Here is a 16079-nt window from a genome sequence, read left to right as displayed (position 1 = left end):
ATCCTGGATAATTCTTTATCATACACCTCCAGCTGTTGAGCTTCAAATACCAGCCCAGATTTGGGCATCTCGCCAGGCCCCCTGAACTTAATGAGCTAGAGTTAGGCCTGTGAACTTGCCTCACTTGGCCACTGAATGGAACACTCAGATATTTATGTTAATCATTGAGGTAAGGCAGAGGGAAAAATCCAGCTTCCGGGTACACAGCATTAGGTGCATGTGGAAAAGGATCTGTTCTGGAGTATTGTTAATTAAGGTATAAATAGAACAGTAATTACTAAAAATGAGCAAAAATAGAAGGAATTATTAGCAGGACAAGTACAATCACAAGAGTGATTGTAGAGGGAATTAATCCAGTGGCACAACAGACCAGGCTCTCCAGATACTAAATGACCATGGTAACACATTCCATGAGCAGCCAAGACCCTCAGCTGCCCTACAGCGTTTATTAAACACTCTTTAAAATGCCAGCAGGTCATCTCAGTTTCTGAACACAGATCATAAGCGCTTCAGGAGCAAAACCAAGTCCTAAAATGGTATCTTCAGAGCCACTCTTGTCCTCAGATGCCAGTATAGCTGTAGTGGTCTGTCCTTTCCATCTGTGCCCACATGACACAGCAGGTTCACAGCATGGTGACGAGTTTGAAGCTTCCTACTTCTGTGGTAGGGACGACACTGATAAAAGTTTTATAAAGGACTGCTCCTTTGGGCAGCTGGCAGATCACATCCCTGCTCTCGCTGCTGCGGGGTGGGGGCACGTAGACCTCTTTGGTGTATCTCACAATCCCATCCTCCAGGGCATAGAGTGTCTTGTTACGGCCCATCCCCACCTGGCAGAGGATGAGGAGCATTAGAAAGGAGAGGCTGGACATCCACAACTAAAGCAGATCTGCTCTTTGGTCTGCCTTGTTTGATATCCTGGCTTCAACAGCATCTGTTGCTTTATTTTTTTAAAATGAAGCCACACAACTTGCTTCCAGCAACCAGTTTGCAATGGTGCTCAGTTTGAGACACCCATTCCAGCCTGAAGCACAAGTGCCCTGTCGGGTCACAGAAGTGTTCTGGGATATGCATTACTTGCAGGCCTTCCCTGAGCCCCAAGAACACAGGTGCTGCTCTGAGCAGGCTCTGTGACTAACACCACAGAACACAGGGATGAGCATTAAGAATGAGACAAAGAGAGGAGGCAGTGAGTGTGGGTCTCTGGGAGAGACTGCTGTTCTCTGGGAACCAAAGAGAGAGAAAAGGCCTTACGTGAGCGCCGGGATGCCAGCGGATCAATCGCTGCGTAGCCAAAATGTTTCCTGCGTGGACAAATGCACCTGCAACAAAGTGACACAGTCAGACTGCAGAGAAACAGCTCCCCAGAGCCTGGCAGAACACAAATCATTCCAGGACTTACAAATCTCATATTTCTGTAGGCATTTTCTAAGGAAAAATTACTTCAAATGCTAAAAGCATCTGAACAAAAATGCTGTTAGCAGGAAATAAAAGACAATGAATAGACCATGTCAAGAAGCAATCTTTTCAGAGATTTGACTTTTAGAGTACAAGGCATTTTCTGGCTGCTGAAGGCATTTGTTTTATTACATTTACATTGCTATGTTTCCATCAGCAAAGCTAATAATTATTAAGCACTCAACTGCAAGAATCTGCACTTTGGCTTCTGCTAAGCCTCATAATTCTCCTTTGTCAACACTGGAAATGCTCAGTTTTTCCACCCAGCATGGGGGGAAAGTGCAGTGCAGTTATGAGGTGTCCCACAGTGTTCTCGCCTCCCGGGCTCTCTGGAGAGGCAAAGTTAGAACCAAAGTACAATTTCTGTAGGCAATTTTCGCTGGTGGCTGGCAGGCTCGTGGTGGGGGGAGCTGACTCACCCTGCACGCCCACCAACGACCCTGGATCATGAGGCTTCACTGATCCTCCCCTTCTCTTTCTCCTGGAAAAGTGCCCTGCCCACCTCCTCCTGAAACACTCGACTGACATAAATCAGGGGAGAGAAGCTGTGAAGAACCCAGTGAAATGCAAATAAGATACTCAGATCTACCTTCGACTTTTTTGAACCCATGGCGTTTCCCAGGGCTGCGGCCACCGAGGTTTTTCGAGCTGCCCCCACTTTTCTTAGAAGCCCATCTGACAGCAACCAGGCTTGTATGGCAAGTGGTTAAAACTAGATTAGGAGAAAGAACAACATCATCAGCTGGAAAAACTATCATACATAACTCTTTCTCTCAGATGTAAAGGATATCAGTTAAGATAGGCTTTAAAATTAAAGGCAAATGAAGGCCCTGGGAGAAACAAAAAGTAACTTCCAAGATAAATTAGACTAAAATGGCCTAAGTTCCTTGAAAAAAGGCCACGTCTCCAAGTGCTGCTGCTACCCAGGTAGAATAAAGCTCTCAGCAACAATGTTAAATGATCTCCACAAATTCCTGTTTCGTTTTTGTAAAATGCAGCACAGATGTCACATTGCTCTTATAGTGTTTGAGGAAAAGATGGGTTGTGATTTGTTTCAGTTTCCCCTTTGACCAAATGGCATTTACTTACACAGTTACATCCTGAAATCTTACAAATGAGCACACTCCAATTCCGGAAAATATATAAACATCTATGATCAGCCAGAAATAGTCTGAGGAGTATCCAGAAGGAGCATAAAGGCTGGAGTTGCTGGTATTGGAGGTCTTTTCCAACCTTAATGATTCTGTGATTCTATGATTAAAGGCTCGAAGAAGGAATACAGAGCTCTGGGAGTGGCAAAAAAGGGAGTCTGGAGCACAGTTTTTTCATTAATCTTCCCAGTTTAAGTGAAGTGATTAAGGATAGGTTGAACAGGGCTTGGAGCAACCTGGTGTAGTGAAAGGTGTCCCTGCCCATGGCAGAGGGTAGGACATAGGTGATCTTTAAGTTCCCTCCCAACCCAAGTCATCATTATCTTAAAAATCTCTGCAGTACCACCTTTCATGCAGTTAGGAGACAAACCTCATTTTTCTGAATCCCTCTATTTAGCCTGTTAAGCAGCAGGTTAGTACAGAACAGTGGTTATTTCCTTAACGTGAGGAAAACCACTCGTTTAATTTAATTAAATCATCACGGATACTCAGTGAGCTGGAAATGTGTCCCATCACTGGAAGTGTTCAAGCACAGGTTGGATGGGGCTTACTGCAGTCTGGTCTAATGGAAGGCATCTCTGCCCACGGCAGAGAATTGGAACAAGATGATCTTTAAGACTCCTTCCAACCCAAACCTGTCCATAATTCTATGAAATTCTGTTGAGGAAAGGATACAAAACCCCATTAATTTCAGGAGATGACCCATTAAGTAAATTAAAGCTTCCGAGACTTGACAATTTGCAGGAAATTAAACAGAGACGAACTACAGTTACAGTTTCACATACGTAAACCACATCACCACAGCTCCGCCTCAGCTCCAGGCAAAGGCGAAAGCCTCGGCCTCGCGCTACCGGCTGTGATGTCCCACCGGGGAACGTCCCACCGCGGGGTGACCTCCGTGTGGCACCTTCTCCCGAGCTCATCCCTCCCGCTCCACGGCCAGAGCCCCGCTCCCTATCCCTCAGAGGGTAATGAGCTGACATAGGCCCTCACTCACACTGCCGCCCCAGCGCCGCCATCTTGACGACACCGCCTCCCCGTCGTCCTTCGGCTGGGAAGGCCACGCGCACGCGCGCGCGCTGGGCAGCGATTGGTCCGAGCGTGGCCCCCGCGAGTGTTCGGACCAATCCCCGCCCACTGCACGCGGCTCCGGGCCAACCAGCGGCCGGCGCGGGCTTTCCCCTCAGGCGGACGCGGGTGCGGGTGTCCCTGAGGAGCCGTGGGGATGGCGGAGAGCGAGTCGGGATCTGAGAGCAGCGAGGAGGAGAACCTGCCCTCCTTCGCCTACCTGCTGCAGCCGTCCCCATGCCTCGACGAGCCGGGCCGCCCGCGACCGCCATCTCCTGATCCTAAAGCGGCAGAGGTTGTCAAGATGGTGAGCAGCGGGAGCGAAGAGATGGATGATGATGAGGAGGAGATGGACGTCGTGCCTTTGCATGAGAGGGTCGAGATGAGGGTGGGAGCGGAGCCTGAGCCTTTCAGCCTGGGCACTGGCGATACAGGAGAGGCATCTGGGCTTTGTGCTAGTGGTGACCTGATGGCTCCTGGGAGCGAAGGGCTACAGGAAGACCTGGCGCCGTCTGGAGAAATGGCTCGCGACCGTGAGAATGGTACACGCAGTGCTGAAAGATCCTCCTTGTGCTCCTCGCCAGTCGACTCCGACAGGCCTAGTGAACCAATACCTAGTAGCCCCCCGCTAAGCAGAGAAAGGCCAGAAACATCCCTCCCTCTCAAGAAGCGACAATATAGTCAGAAGGAACGGAAGGTAATCTGCCAGAATGCGGGGCAGAGAAGGAAGGAGCAAGAAGCAAAGAGGAGGGAGCAGGAGGAGGAGAAAGAGAGGAAGAGAGCCGTTGCCAAGATGCTGAGAGCTCAGCGGCCAGGAGAGTGCCAGAAATATATAACAGTGGTGCTAGATCCAGGTAGTTGTCCTCCCAGCCTGCACCTGCCTTGTACTGACTGTTGTCTCCTCTCTCTGGAGGCCTGACCCGTGCATCGATTTCAGTCATCTTACAGGTAGAAGGTGGAGAGCAGATCCTTAGTGCTTTGCAGGCTGCCAATTATTCCTGTGTGTTTGAGAACCAAGCTGTTCCTTGCAGCATCACCTGGAGGAGAAAGACAGTGCCATCACAGGTATGTGAGCAAAATTTTTATAATCTTGCCCTTTTCTTCATGTGTTATTTGCAGTCGTTAATAATTGTATTTAGCAACTCAAGTAAACACCCTCTAATCTCCCTGCTCAGAGCTCTGAGTGGGAGTCTGAGTGAATTCGAAATAGACTGTGGCCTGTTTGTTTTCATATCTGAACAGATGGGAGGAGGAGATGAATGGACAGAAGAACCAAATATCCTTGTTCTGCTTGGCTTGAAGGAGTTTTTGTCCATGGCTCGCAGCTACAAGCAAGTGAGAATGCTTATGACTTTTGTGCTCCTGAATATGCCTTGATGCAAAACCAGTGTTTTGTCATCTCTCTTAGTGGCAGGAAGGTTTTGGTGTGGGAGGAATGCAGGGTTTCACTAAAACAGAAATCTGGGTTTAGGAGCCATTAACGGGTTGTATAATGTTAAGTTCTGGCAAGCTTTCTTCGCTAGTTAAAATTCTTCACACATTCCTGAAGAGCTACACTGTTGCATCAAGTGGGTTTATTTTTATTTTTTCTGCTCTAACTTCGCTTGGGATCAAGTATTGCCTGCTTGCCCTGAAGAGCAAGGGTGAACAGACTCATCTGCAGACCTACAACCAGGGCCATAATTTGCTGTGTTTCTCTGTGTACCTCAAAATGGTTTAACTCCTTATTTTTCCCCATTCATCTTTGTAGAATACTGACGGCTGTGCAGAAAGGCAGGAGACCCTGCAGAGCTATGTAGCTCATGTGATGGAGAAAATGCCTGGGAGAATTCTGGCGCTGGCAGTACTTGGAGTAGAAAATTATTTCAGGTCAGACTTCTTCCCTCCAAATGTTTCTGTGTTTTCTATGGCCTTGAAAAATGCCATAGGTCTTTATGTTAATTCCTTCTAGCAAAGACTGGAGTATGAGAGGTATTCCCAGAACTGTTCCACCACTTTTTATACAGAAACAGAAGCAGAGGTCCATCCAGACTGTCACCCCTGTCTTACTTTACTCTTTTTAGGTCTCTCCAAGTTCAGCCAAAACAAAGGCTGCGACAGACAGCAGCAAGTGGGAATCAAGAGAAACGGGGAGAAAGGAGAAAAAAGGAGGTTAAGGATTCTGGCCTGGACTTATCCAGAATGGATGTGAAAGAAGTGAGTACTTTCAAAAACAGACATGCAGCCATCATCTGTTGCCTCCCAGTATTTGCACATTTGACCCAGTCACGCAATTTTGTGGATGGGAATACAGATCTTTCATTATTCATTAGTCCATCAGTCTGTGGACAGAGCTCTTGGGTTCAGCTCCCCACTGTTCTGTCATGTACCTGCTCCCGCACAGACTGATGTGTCTCATTCACATGCAGTCTCAGCACCTCTTGCCCGTCATGGCCCATTGGCAAAGCCCACTGGTGGTGGCCTGTTTGTAACAAGAGCCACAGAGGAGCTCAGGCAGCTCAGAGGACACCACGGTGATATTAACTGTCAGGAGACAGACTGCCCCTGAATACTTCAGTGTCTTAAGTTAACTGTTCCCAAAATGAAGAGAGAGTGATGGTTCTTGTCCTACAGCAGGACATTTGTGACCCTTTTGTGCTTCAGACAAAAATGGAATTTGATGCAACAAAACTGATTGTCCCATTTGTTGTTCCCAATGGTGATACAGGCCCTGGTGGATCTGCAGCTGAGCACACAAGTCCAAATCAGCATTTTTGAGAGCAGTGAAGAGCTTGGGGAATATGCCACTATGTTCACAAAAGCTGTGGCTGAGGCACCGTACAAGTGAGTAAGCAGAGGTTTGGTCCTACCTTTGGAGAGGCTGCACTTCAAGCTACTGGGAAGTAAGAGCAGGTACAACACAGGGTGTAGTGGTTCTTAAACGTGCAGGTGACAGAGCAGCTGCTATTGCAGCTCCTTTAACACAGGACTTATTCTTGAAATTGATGTCCTACCCACAGAGGGGTCAGGACAGACGCTGGTTTCATAGTCACAGGCTGGTTTAGGTTGGAAGGGACCTTAAAGATGGTCTAATCCAACCCCCTGCCATGGGCAGGGACACCTTCCACTAGACCAGGTTGCTTAGTGTTCCATCCAACCTGGCACTGAACACTTCCAGGGATAGGATATCCACAACTTCTTTGGGCAGTTTGTTCCAGTGCCTCACCATCCTCAGGTTTCACACTGGAGCCTTGACATCAAGTAGAGCTCTTGTTGTGAGTCAGATTTTTGGAGTGGGAAGGGAATGTGAGTAGGGTTGGCTCTTAGAGTGCCAGCTTTTCTTCTTCAGTATGTAACCAAGAGACATGCCAGAGAATGAACCACTTGGCTCTTTCCACTGGTAAGGGAAGACAGCAGCTTGTTGCAGTGATAGCTAAGAAAGCCATCTAGGGCAGTCTCACGCAATCCTGGCATTCCTATCACAGCAGCTGTTGGATTTTCATGTCAGCCATGACAAGATGTCATTAAAAATGACATCTAAAAGTGTTTGATTATGGTTGACAGCCAGAAGGTGAATTCTTGTTTACCACTTTGTCTGCAAGTTGAATTGTGTCAGGATTGCTGCTTGAGTACAGGGTTATTTCTTTTTCAGTACCAATCTGGATCTTAAAGAAATTGGTAATGCATGTAAAGAAAACAGGGTCAAATTGTTCATGTTTCCTTTGATGCCAGTTGTGTCTGACAGCTCAAGTGAGGGATGGCGCTCTGGCTCTGTGACAACAGATGGCAGGGACAGGATTTTCTTCACAGCCTCATTGTCTCATTTGCTTCCTCATTCCTTGTTCTCCCTAGGCGAGAGCGAGACAACACAGGGTTCTCTTTCTACTTGGAGAAGAGCTGTTCTGGAGGAGTGAAGGTGGATCCTTCTGGAAAGGGTCTCTTGAAAGTTTGGAAGAGGCAGATACAGCAATTTAACCGTGTCAGCTCTGAGATGGCTGAGGCTATCGTGTCTGCCTACCCTTCTCCTCAGCTTCTGATCCAGGTGAGGATGCCTCAGGGATACCCAGCACTGTGTGCAGGCAGCCAGCTCATGCAGGGGCCAGAAGAAATTGAGTCAGTATTAAATGAGACACATTGATTCTGTATAAGCAGTAAGTTAGTGGAGGAACTGATTCCTTGGCATCCACTGTTCTGGCTCCCCACTGAGGAAGCAGCACTGGCCCCACTCTCCAAGCTCACAGATGGGACTTGGACAGAGACCAAGTGAAAAATGAGTGGACACTGTGGAAGGGCAGAGCAGGTACAGGTGCATAGCTTTGACTGGCTTTTTTTGAGCAATGGATGCAAGTGGGTGATGCCATTTTGTTCCCTTTGTGTTGCTTTAGGCCTATGAGAGATGCTCCTCGGAGCAGGAGCGGGAGAACATGCTGTCCAACATCTCTGTGCACCGTGGGGAGGGGGTGACAGCCACCTCCCGGCGCATTGGGCCCGAGCTGTCCCGGCGCATCTACCTGCAGATGACTTCCCACGATCCTGACCTCTATCTGGATTCTACTGGCTAGCACAGGGAAGAAGGGTTTTACTGTTTGTCTGGTTAAGCGTTCAGTTTTGGATTTCACTGGGTAGCTCCAGGGAATAAGGGTTTTACCATTTGTCTGGTCAAGGTTTCAGTTTTCTTCTGTGAAGAAGTGCTTAGATAACACTCATTGATCCTTCTTTAAAGACTCGAAGTACATTTAGACTTACTGTAGCAGGAAAAAAGTTGGATACCAAGTTTCTGAATAGCAGGAGTTTACACAATAAAGATGGGAAACATCTTAGCACACGAGTTGCACACAGCTTATAGTACTGGTGTTTTATTTGTCTTTCTATAAAATAAAAATTTTTAAGAATAACCTTTGCTTCTTAACATGGTGTCTTGAACATAGACAGGTATGTCCTTTGTTGAAAGGAATACTTCCTCTTGCTCTCCTGAACTGTAAGGACTTATCTTCTCCCTCTTTTGGGACAAATCCTGATGCTAGAGCAACATGGTGCTTCTCCCCCCAGCACCTGCTCTAGTGAGGTGAAAGAACTTTACCTCACAAAACAGCCTCTCATTAGTCCACTGTAGCAGATGGCAATGAGAAAGACTAATTTTCAGATATAACTTTAGAGTGCTCTGAGTCAGTCTCCAGACAGCTTAATCTACAGAGGGTCTTGAAATCTGATTATATGTGCTGGAATTATGAGGTCTAAACAGTTGGCAGAAAAAGCTTCCTTTTAATTAGATTGGGGACCACGGCCTGTCCATGCAGCCATCAGCACTTGTGTGCACACAAGGACAGTTGAGGGTTTTTGCAACAGCATTGTTGAGATGAGTGCTCAGAGAATTAAACTGCATTCCATGTGTGGAAGTTAACTCTTTGGAACCCTGCTGCCTGCAGTGGAAAAATCCCTACCTGCCTTGCTTGTTCCAGGCATCCAGCAGGAGCCCTGGCCTGGCCAGAAGTGCTGCTGACCTGAATCTATAAATTGTATAAGCCTGGTTCTCACCAACCTATGCAACACTCATCTGGATGTTGGCAGGAAGGGCTGCATGGAAGGAACATTGCTTTAGATGCTGTTTGTCATTTCCCTGAACATTTCTGGATACAAAGGGTCTTAAAGAATGGGATTCAACATCCAAAGCAAGGCTTAAAGATGTTTGAAGGAAGCTTTGAAAACATGCACCCTCCTAAGGCAGAGGCAGCCCTTCCTTCCTTTGACCTGATACTTGTGCTGCTGCTCTCTCCTGTGTGATATTCAGGGAACCACAACCTTATCACTGGGTTACAGAAAAATTAAGATTTACTGCTGTGATGGTTTCCCCATAGCACTGCTCCTGGCAGCAATAGTCACAGGTATGAGAAGAGGGAATAATTCTGGAGACCAGTGTAGGATGTCTCAGTGGAGTCTATATACAGATAGATAGCTGTAGACAGATGTATACCTGATACAGATATATAAGTCTGAAACTTGCACTTCATTTTAAGTACTCACAAAACCCTTAAAGATATGAAAACCTCTTGCTTGATAGGGGTTTTGAAAGGAAATTTTAAAATTAATTATTTCAAATAATTTTAAAGGAAGTTCTAAATAATTCACTGGTCATTGCAGAGGTGAGTTTTCCTCTCGAGGTGCAAACCACCAAACTTCCCAACCCTGAGGCTTCCCCTCTCCTGCCAGCAGTGCTCCCACAGTGCCACCCAGTGCTGCTTCTGCAACTGCAGCAGGCAGGGATTATTCCCATGTACTTGGAAATCATTTGTGGCTGTTCTTAAAAGGCCTCATTAAAATCAAAACCATGTTAATAACAAACATTCACTTGAGACAAATTGCTGTGAAAACTGTTGTATTGAAAATTATCAACTCCTTTCAATAGCACATCAGCCTCTTTGTTCCAACACGGGGATGCACAGCCATCCTACACGCCTGTAATTGGTCCTGGAGTGGGGCCTGAGTGTATTATTCCCATACAGCCATACCACCAATTTTAGCACAAACAGAAATGAGAGCAAGGAATGGATATGTATTAAAAACCTTCCACCTCCAAGTCAGAGCTACAGCTGTCTCCCCCAGGTGATGTGAGGGCTGCTTGTTCCCATTCCTACAGACTGTCAGCTTCCTGTACCTCACAGTCCTGGTGGATACCACTTGGAAGCAAGGAGTGGTAACAAGTTTAGGTTAACGTGCACAAATGGGAGTTACAGGCCGACCGAGAGACATGCACAACAAAGATGGTTTGAACAATAGCTCTGCTCTGTGGAGTGGAGCAGCAAACCAACGCTGACTGGTTCAAAGCAGTTTCATCAGAACACGATTCCATAGGAATTCTGGCTGCGTAGATGGTGGAAGGAGACGCTGACGAAGCAAGTGCCCATCCAGGACAATCACTGCTGCGAGTTGTGCTGTAGCATGTTCTGCAGGGTTTTGTGGTTTTGCAGAGCAGCCACCACGTCCTCGTAGAGGGTGTTCACGCTGACGCACAGAGGTTGGTGCTGCAGCTCCGTCAGTTTGCAGGCAGCCAGAGTACAGAGGATGCAGAAGAGCACAAAGAGCAGCACTCTCAGCACCGACCGCGACCACGAGGGCTTGTGCCGGGGGGGCTGAGGGGGACGGGAGCTGGAGGCCGGCTCTGCAGTGAGAACATGAACGGCACAGAATGTGAGCAATTAATCAACTGCAACAGGCTATGCTCACAAACAAACTGTTCAGGTAAGATACTTAATCCTCTGCTGCAGTTGGCTTTTGTTATGAGTTTTCATCACTTAGTTCTGATAAAATAAGTATATTTGCAGGATTTAACTGCTTAGGATGAAAAGTTTCAGATCTAATTTCACTGCGTAAAGCACCTTGTATTGCACATGATCTGATTATGCAAATGTAGTTCAGTAGACTTAAGAAAAAAATGAGTGGAGGGAAATTTTCATTTGGAACAGCTGGAGAACTTCCTGACTTGTAGCTTCACAGTTCATGGGAACCCAAACAAAGGGGAAAAGGGCACAGCAGCAGAGTTTATCAGAACTTCTATAAGCTACCCCCTACCCTCTCCCACTGTCTCGCAGTACCTGGGCTGCATGAAAGCAATTCTGGCAGCATCACAATCTGATGACAATGAAACCTGACACAATCCCACCCAAAATGGACACTACTTACTCCGGGTGTGCACCGTTTCCTTTTTAGTTTTCTTTTCCATCTCCTGTTTTGCGGCTTTCTGAGCATCGTACTCCCGCCTCCTGCGCTCCTTTTCCTCTGCCTTCTCTCGCTTCCGCAGCTCTCTCTCCTGAGCCTCCTTTGCTCGCTGTTCTGCTTCACGCCTCTTCTCCATTTCTGGGGGTTAACAGCAAGTTTTTCCCTTTTATATAAAGAGTTGTCAATGCCATTTTCCTTATAACCTTGTTATCCAACTGGAGTGAGGAAACCAATTAAACAACTATCCTTTTTTTTTATAATTTTATTCAGTATTACATACCTTGCATTTTGCTGTGCATTTCTTTCATGTTTTTATAGGTAACCTATAGCACATTCCATTTAGAGACGTAGCTATTCCTCAGGCCAAGAAATCACATACTTACCCCCTGCTATCTCTTTCTCCCTCCAACCCTTTTACCCTACTACTCCCTGAGTACTTTGGGTTTGGGTGGCTACAAGTATGTGTTAAATAGCAATTTTTTAGAAGATGATGACGATGTTTGGATATGTTAGAGAGACCAATAGCAGTCCTCAGCAGACAGCACATGAGGTTCTTGGTGCTTACCTCTCTCTGCCTGGAGTTTCCGCTGCCGTTGTCGATCTTGCTCGGACTGGATTGCTTTCATGTGCTGCAGTACCTTAAAGGGCCAAGAAAACAACCTGAGGGCTGTGCAGAAGCCTTGTGGCACAGTCCGTTCAGAACAGCACAGGTAGAAGGTGGCTGAGGTCAGCTGGAGCTGACTCCCAACCCTCACCTACCCCTACAACTATGGCTCTGAAAAGAACCCACAACTTATGTGAGTCTCTGTTGTTAAAAAACACATCTTCCCATTAAAAACAATCATGGCAAACTGGTGCTCGGGGATACAGAGGATCACAGAACATTTCTATTTATGTTTTCCAGAACTTCTCCAGAGGTTTTTGTACTCAGCACAGGCATGGATTATTGTGCCTGATTATGCCTCCACTTTCTGGGCAACCAGCATTTAATTCTCTCTTAACTCCAGTAATGGAGAAGCATCCTTCTCAGCCAGGTGTTTGCTCTCCACAGGCACAGCAGTAGTGGAGTCAGTGCAGTGGACCTGCATTTTACTCCCTGAAGAAATTTCAGGCCCCTGCAGCAGCTGCCCAGCTTGCTAAGCAAACAGAGGAAGAATCACTGGCAAAGCCAGAAAAAAAAAAAAAAAGAATAAAAGCAGACTCCTTACCTTGACAGCAGCCTGCTTACACTGATTCTCATCCAGACAGTCTCCTGCCACTTTAGCCAGGACAGGATCCAGGGGATTGTCCTTCAGATCCAGCCACTTCAGGTTCTGCAAAAAGGCACAACAAAGGGAGGCTGTAAGAGCGTAGCAGTCTTGGAATTATTTAAGAGATCCAAAGCAGAAACAAAGAACTGCTTAGTTTTTACACGGATAAAACAAGTACAGAAGATGAGCAGAGATGTTTTCAATAAATTGAGAGGATTTTCACTGAGCTGCGGTGCAGAGCCAGCTGAATTTTGGAATGGGTAGTCAGCAGGACGGATGCTTTACCAGAGAAATCAACTTGAGCAGGATCACAAGACCCTGGGCTGCATCCCAAAGCTTTACATAACTGCCCAGCAAACAGTTTTACCTTGAGCTGTGCAAAGCTGACTGGCAGAGTGACCAAGCGATTGTTCAGAAGGTCCAGATGCTGCAGATTGACCAGGCGGCCAAAGTCCAAGGGCAGCTGTTGCAGACGATTTTTACTCAAATCCAGTTTCACCAGATGCATCAAACTGCAGAAGTCTGACTAAAACCGAAACAAAGAAAACCCAGAGAAAGCTGGTCAGCACCTTTATGGAAGAACTTCAGTGGGAAGTATGTACAGACAGCCTGCACCTCACATCAGGTACAAATCCTTGACTTACTACAGGACTGTGATGGAGAAAAATCACTTTCCTTTGCTTTGGAAGATGGAGGTGAGACACAGTGGGACAAGTAAGCCAGACTGAGAAGGTTATGGATGACAATATGACAGGAACAAACCCAAGTCCCTACTGCTGATGAAACTCCTCTGTATTCACCTGGGGATGCTCTGGAAGGAATGTACTGCAACCTTCACACATTTCAACCCTGTACTCTCTCCTGCCTCAGCCAAATCCACTGCCAGCACTGACCTGTCACTGACAATGGAGTCATTCAGCCACCCCAGGGCAGGGGAAGTGCCAGTTCCACAGTGCCTGCTGAGCCCCTGCTGAAGCACCAGCTATCTTTCCAAGTATTTCCCATCAGACTCATCCCCACGGAGACTCTCTAGCACCTTACCGGCAAGGAAACGAGGTTGTTACAGGACAAATCCAAGACAGTAGCTTTCGGAAGAGCAGCCTGAAAGACAAATAAGGCACTGAATGAACATGGAGGTTCTCCCGAGCCCTTCTGACACCTGCTAGCTCTGCTTCGGCCTCTGCGGTTTCCCCCGCGTCAGTCTGTCCATCCCCCGCGGCTGTTCTGAGGTCACGTCATCTCCAGATCCATTTCTGGGTCCAAAACAAGGTTCTTATTCCGGGACAGCAGTGACTAGCGGCTGCCAGGCCCGCGGGACACAGAACCTTACTGCTTTAAATACCTGTAGGGCAGCTCACAAGCCCCCAGCACACAGAACCTTACTGCTTTAAATACCTGCAGCCAGCTCACAAGCCCCCAGCACACTGTCTCCCCTGCTGCCCCTTGCCGGGGGCCGGTGCCCGTCCCCGGCGGGGTGCGGCCGGACACTCACCAGCTCCCGCACCGGCACCTCGTTCAGGTCACACAGGCTCAGGTCCAGCTCGTTCCCGTCCAGCTTGTCCTTCAGGCTGAGCCCCTTCCCACCGCCCCGCGACATGGCTCCGCCGCCGGCTGCCTACGGGGGGTTGCGGCTCGGTTCGGAGCGGCCCAGCACGGCTCAGCCCAGCCCGGCGTGGCACAGCCCGGCCCGGCCCCGCCAGCCACTTCCGCGGCCACGTCCGCGCGGGCCCTGCAGCCGCCGCCGCGGGGCCGAGCGCGCCCGCTGCCGGCCCGGAGCGGGGCCGCAGAACGCCCAGAAAACGTCTGCAGAAAGGGCTACTATCCCATCTTTGGTCTCTGCGTACTCACAAACCTAAACAACAACAAAAGAGATTTAATCCCCGAAGCAGACAGCTGCCAATAAACTCTATGCGCTGTATTAGAAAGGTGGATTAGTTGTTGGTGGAATTGTCGTGTTTAGGTTTAAGGCTTGATCCGATGATCTCAGACTTAGTGGGAGGTTAACAAATCTTGGGAAGAAGGATGTAGTTCTGATAGCAGGAACAAGGAATGCAGGATTTATGGGCTACAAGGACATTAGGCAGAATCTCCAAGATAAGGAAGAAATGAATAAAGCTAACTCAGCAATTAGGTGGAACTAGCTCCAAGCAGGCGGGTAGAAGGTAATTCTGTCAGGGGCAGATTGTGACCACCTACTGATGGCCACCCAGGAAACCCACCAACCCAAAAGAAAAGAAAGACCAATCCCGTGGACTAATTAGCATGGGATGTGAAAGAATCATTAACCAATGGAAGATAGAATACTAATTAATATGATAACTAGGTAACTTGCAGCCAATGAACTTTAATGCCTTTGCTTGCTAAAAGATATAGTCAAAAGTTTTGACAGTCATCATGCTGGCTTTGTGGATTTGCCATCCAGTGCAGAACTGTAAATAAATCAAATACCTCGTCTCTGGGTGGGGTTGGCCTCTTGCACACTGGGTGGCAGAACTTTTTTTGTGACACACTGGCACAGCCCAGGGCACCTCCCTAGCTGTTCCACCAGCCCTGGGACCCTGGCCAGGCTGGCAGGAGTATAGATCTGGACTACAAGAAACAGCCCTGCAGAAGGAAGGAGAACTCTCAGCCAAGACCCATGGGCAGGGGAGGTTTGCATCCAGTCACATCACCTGTCACACGCCTCTGCACAGAGAACCAACCAGTTTATGACCAATAATCCCAACAGAAACCCAGGGATGTACACCTTGTTTTGCAATACTTGATACAGCTGCTTATATCTGTCCACACTCTCCCTAATCCAGGGGGTCAATTCCCTCTCGGTCGGGCTGTTACATTACCCCACCTTGTCTCTTCACAGGAGGAATGCTTAATGGATATTCCTGCTTTGCTCCCAAGGCTTCAGTCCCACAGGAGCAGAGCACTCTCCTAATCCTCTGTGGAGAAAGTCAGTGAATGAGAAAGGAGCCTGGGGCAGAGCTAAATTAGTGTCACCTGGTAATGGGATTACCCGTGAATTTCCAGACCTCTGTGGTATTTGTGATGTTTGGGACATTGCAAAGATGTTTTCGCTACTGCAGCACATCTACCCTGTGGACGCATTAATTCATTTTTAAGCTGACAGTAAATTTCTTCCAACACCCAGAAAGCAGCATTAGCTCAGAACTGAGGTAACTGAGGCAACAGGAGTCTCTGAACAAAGGCATCCCAAAACAGCACATGAGGATTTGACTCATAGAAACTACAATAAAGTCTGCCTAGGTTGAGGTGCTCTTGTCCGGGAGATTATAGAAGTTTTTCAGAGCATGTTATTGTTCTTCTAAATGCGAGCAGAAATTACAGAGCCCTCATCTGAGAAGAGCAACGTCTACTCATCCAAGAATCTCCTCCACACCTCAGCTTTTCACAACAATGTTTGTTGTAGGAGGGTAGGGCTAGAGAAGACCTGCTACAAGGAGTG

General features: G+C 47.6%; 3 protein-coding genes across 3 annotated transcripts; 1 reads left to right on the top strand and 2 right to left on the bottom strand.

The window, feature by feature from the left end:
- Window positions 1–406: 406 nt before the first annotated feature.
- Window positions 407–3694, bottom strand: MRPL27 (mitochondrial ribosomal protein L27). Its single transcript, XM_014878240.2, has 4 exons — window positions 3607–3694; window positions 2048–2170; window positions 1255–1322; window positions 407–830 (listed from the first exon to the last, which is right to left on the bottom strand). The coding sequence occupies exons 1-4, from the start codon at window positions 3626–3628 to the stop codon at window positions 624–626; spliced, it is 420 nt and encodes a 139-aa protein (XP_014733726.1). The 5' UTR covers window positions 3629–3694; the 3' UTR covers window positions 407–623.
- Window positions 3695–3757: 63 nt separating this feature from the next.
- EME1 (essential meiotic structure-specific endonuclease 1) lies at window positions 3758–8551 on the top strand. Its single transcript, XM_014878236.2, has 8 exons — window positions 3758–4531; window positions 4615–4742; window positions 4920–5012; window positions 5428–5546; window positions 5741–5873; window positions 6385–6500; window positions 7509–7698; window positions 8042–8551. Exons 1-8 carry the CDS (start codon window positions 3835–3837, stop codon window positions 8216–8218), a joined length of 1653 nt encoding a protein of 550 aa, XP_014733722.2. The 5' UTR covers window positions 3758–3834; the 3' UTR covers window positions 8219–8551.
- A 1461-nt stretch (window positions 8552–10012) lies between these two features.
- Window positions 10013–14281, bottom strand: LRRC59 (leucine rich repeat containing 59). The gene is made up of 7 exons (XM_014878275.2): window positions 14112–14281; window positions 13661–13720; window positions 12987–13145; window positions 12578–12682; window positions 11935–12007; window positions 11334–11507; window positions 10013–10812 (listed from the first exon to the last, which is right to left on the bottom strand). The coding sequence occupies exons 1-7, from the start codon at window positions 14214–14216 to the stop codon at window positions 10568–10570; spliced, it is 921 nt and encodes a 306-aa protein (XP_014733761.1). The 5' UTR covers window positions 14217–14281; the 3' UTR covers window positions 10013–10567.
- Window positions 14282–16079: the final 1798 nt, after the last annotated feature.

Source organism: Sturnus vulgaris, chromosome 20, assembly GCF_052056855.1.
Source record: "Sturnus vulgaris isolate bStuVul1 chromosome 20, bStuVul1.hap1, whole genome shotgun sequence".
NCBI lineage: Eukaryota > Metazoa > Chordata > Aves > Passeriformes > Sturnidae > Sturnus > Sturnus vulgaris.
Note: the sequence above shows the minus strand (reverse complement) of the source record. Positions and strands in the feature narration are given on the sequence as shown.

Bases quoted from the DNA above. Each gene is read 5' to 3' on its own strand.
- MRPL27 (XM_014878240.2), bottom strand. From the start codon at position 3,628: ATGGCGGCGCTGGGGCGGCAGT. The intron at 2,171-3,606 runs GTGAGTGAGGGC...CTCCTAATCTAG, and splicing joins GGCGGCGCTGGGGCGGCAGT to TTTTAACCACTTGCCATACA. The intron at 1,323-2,047 runs GTAGATCTGAGT...ACTTTGTTGCAG, and splicing joins TGGGTTCAAAAAAGTCGAAG to GTGCATTTGTCCACGCAGGA.
- LRRC59 (XM_014878275.2), bottom strand. From the start codon at position 14,216: ATGTCGCGGGGCGGTGGGAAGGGGCTCAGCCTGAAGGACAAGCTGGAC. The intron at 13,721-14,111 runs GTGAGTGTCCGG...TTTGTCTTTCAG, and splicing joins AGGTGCCGGTGCGGGAGCTG to GCTGCTCTTCCGAAAGCTAC. The intron at 12,683-12,986 runs GTAAAACTGTTT...GCCTTTTTGCAG, and splicing joins TCAGCTTTGCACAGCTCAAG to AACCTGAAGTGGCTGGATCT.
- EME1 (XM_014878236.2), top strand. From the start codon at position 3,835: ATGGCGGAGAGCGAGTCGGGATCTGAGAGCAGCGAGGAGGAGAACCTG. The intron at 6,501-7,508 runs GTGAGTAAGCAG...TGTTCTCCCTAG, and splicing joins GTGGCTGAGGCACCGTACAA to GCGAGAGCGAGACAACACAG. The intron at 7,699-8,041 runs GTGAGGATGCCT...GTGTTGCTTTAG, and splicing joins CTCCTCAGCTTCTGATCCAG to GCCTATGAGAGATGCTCCTC.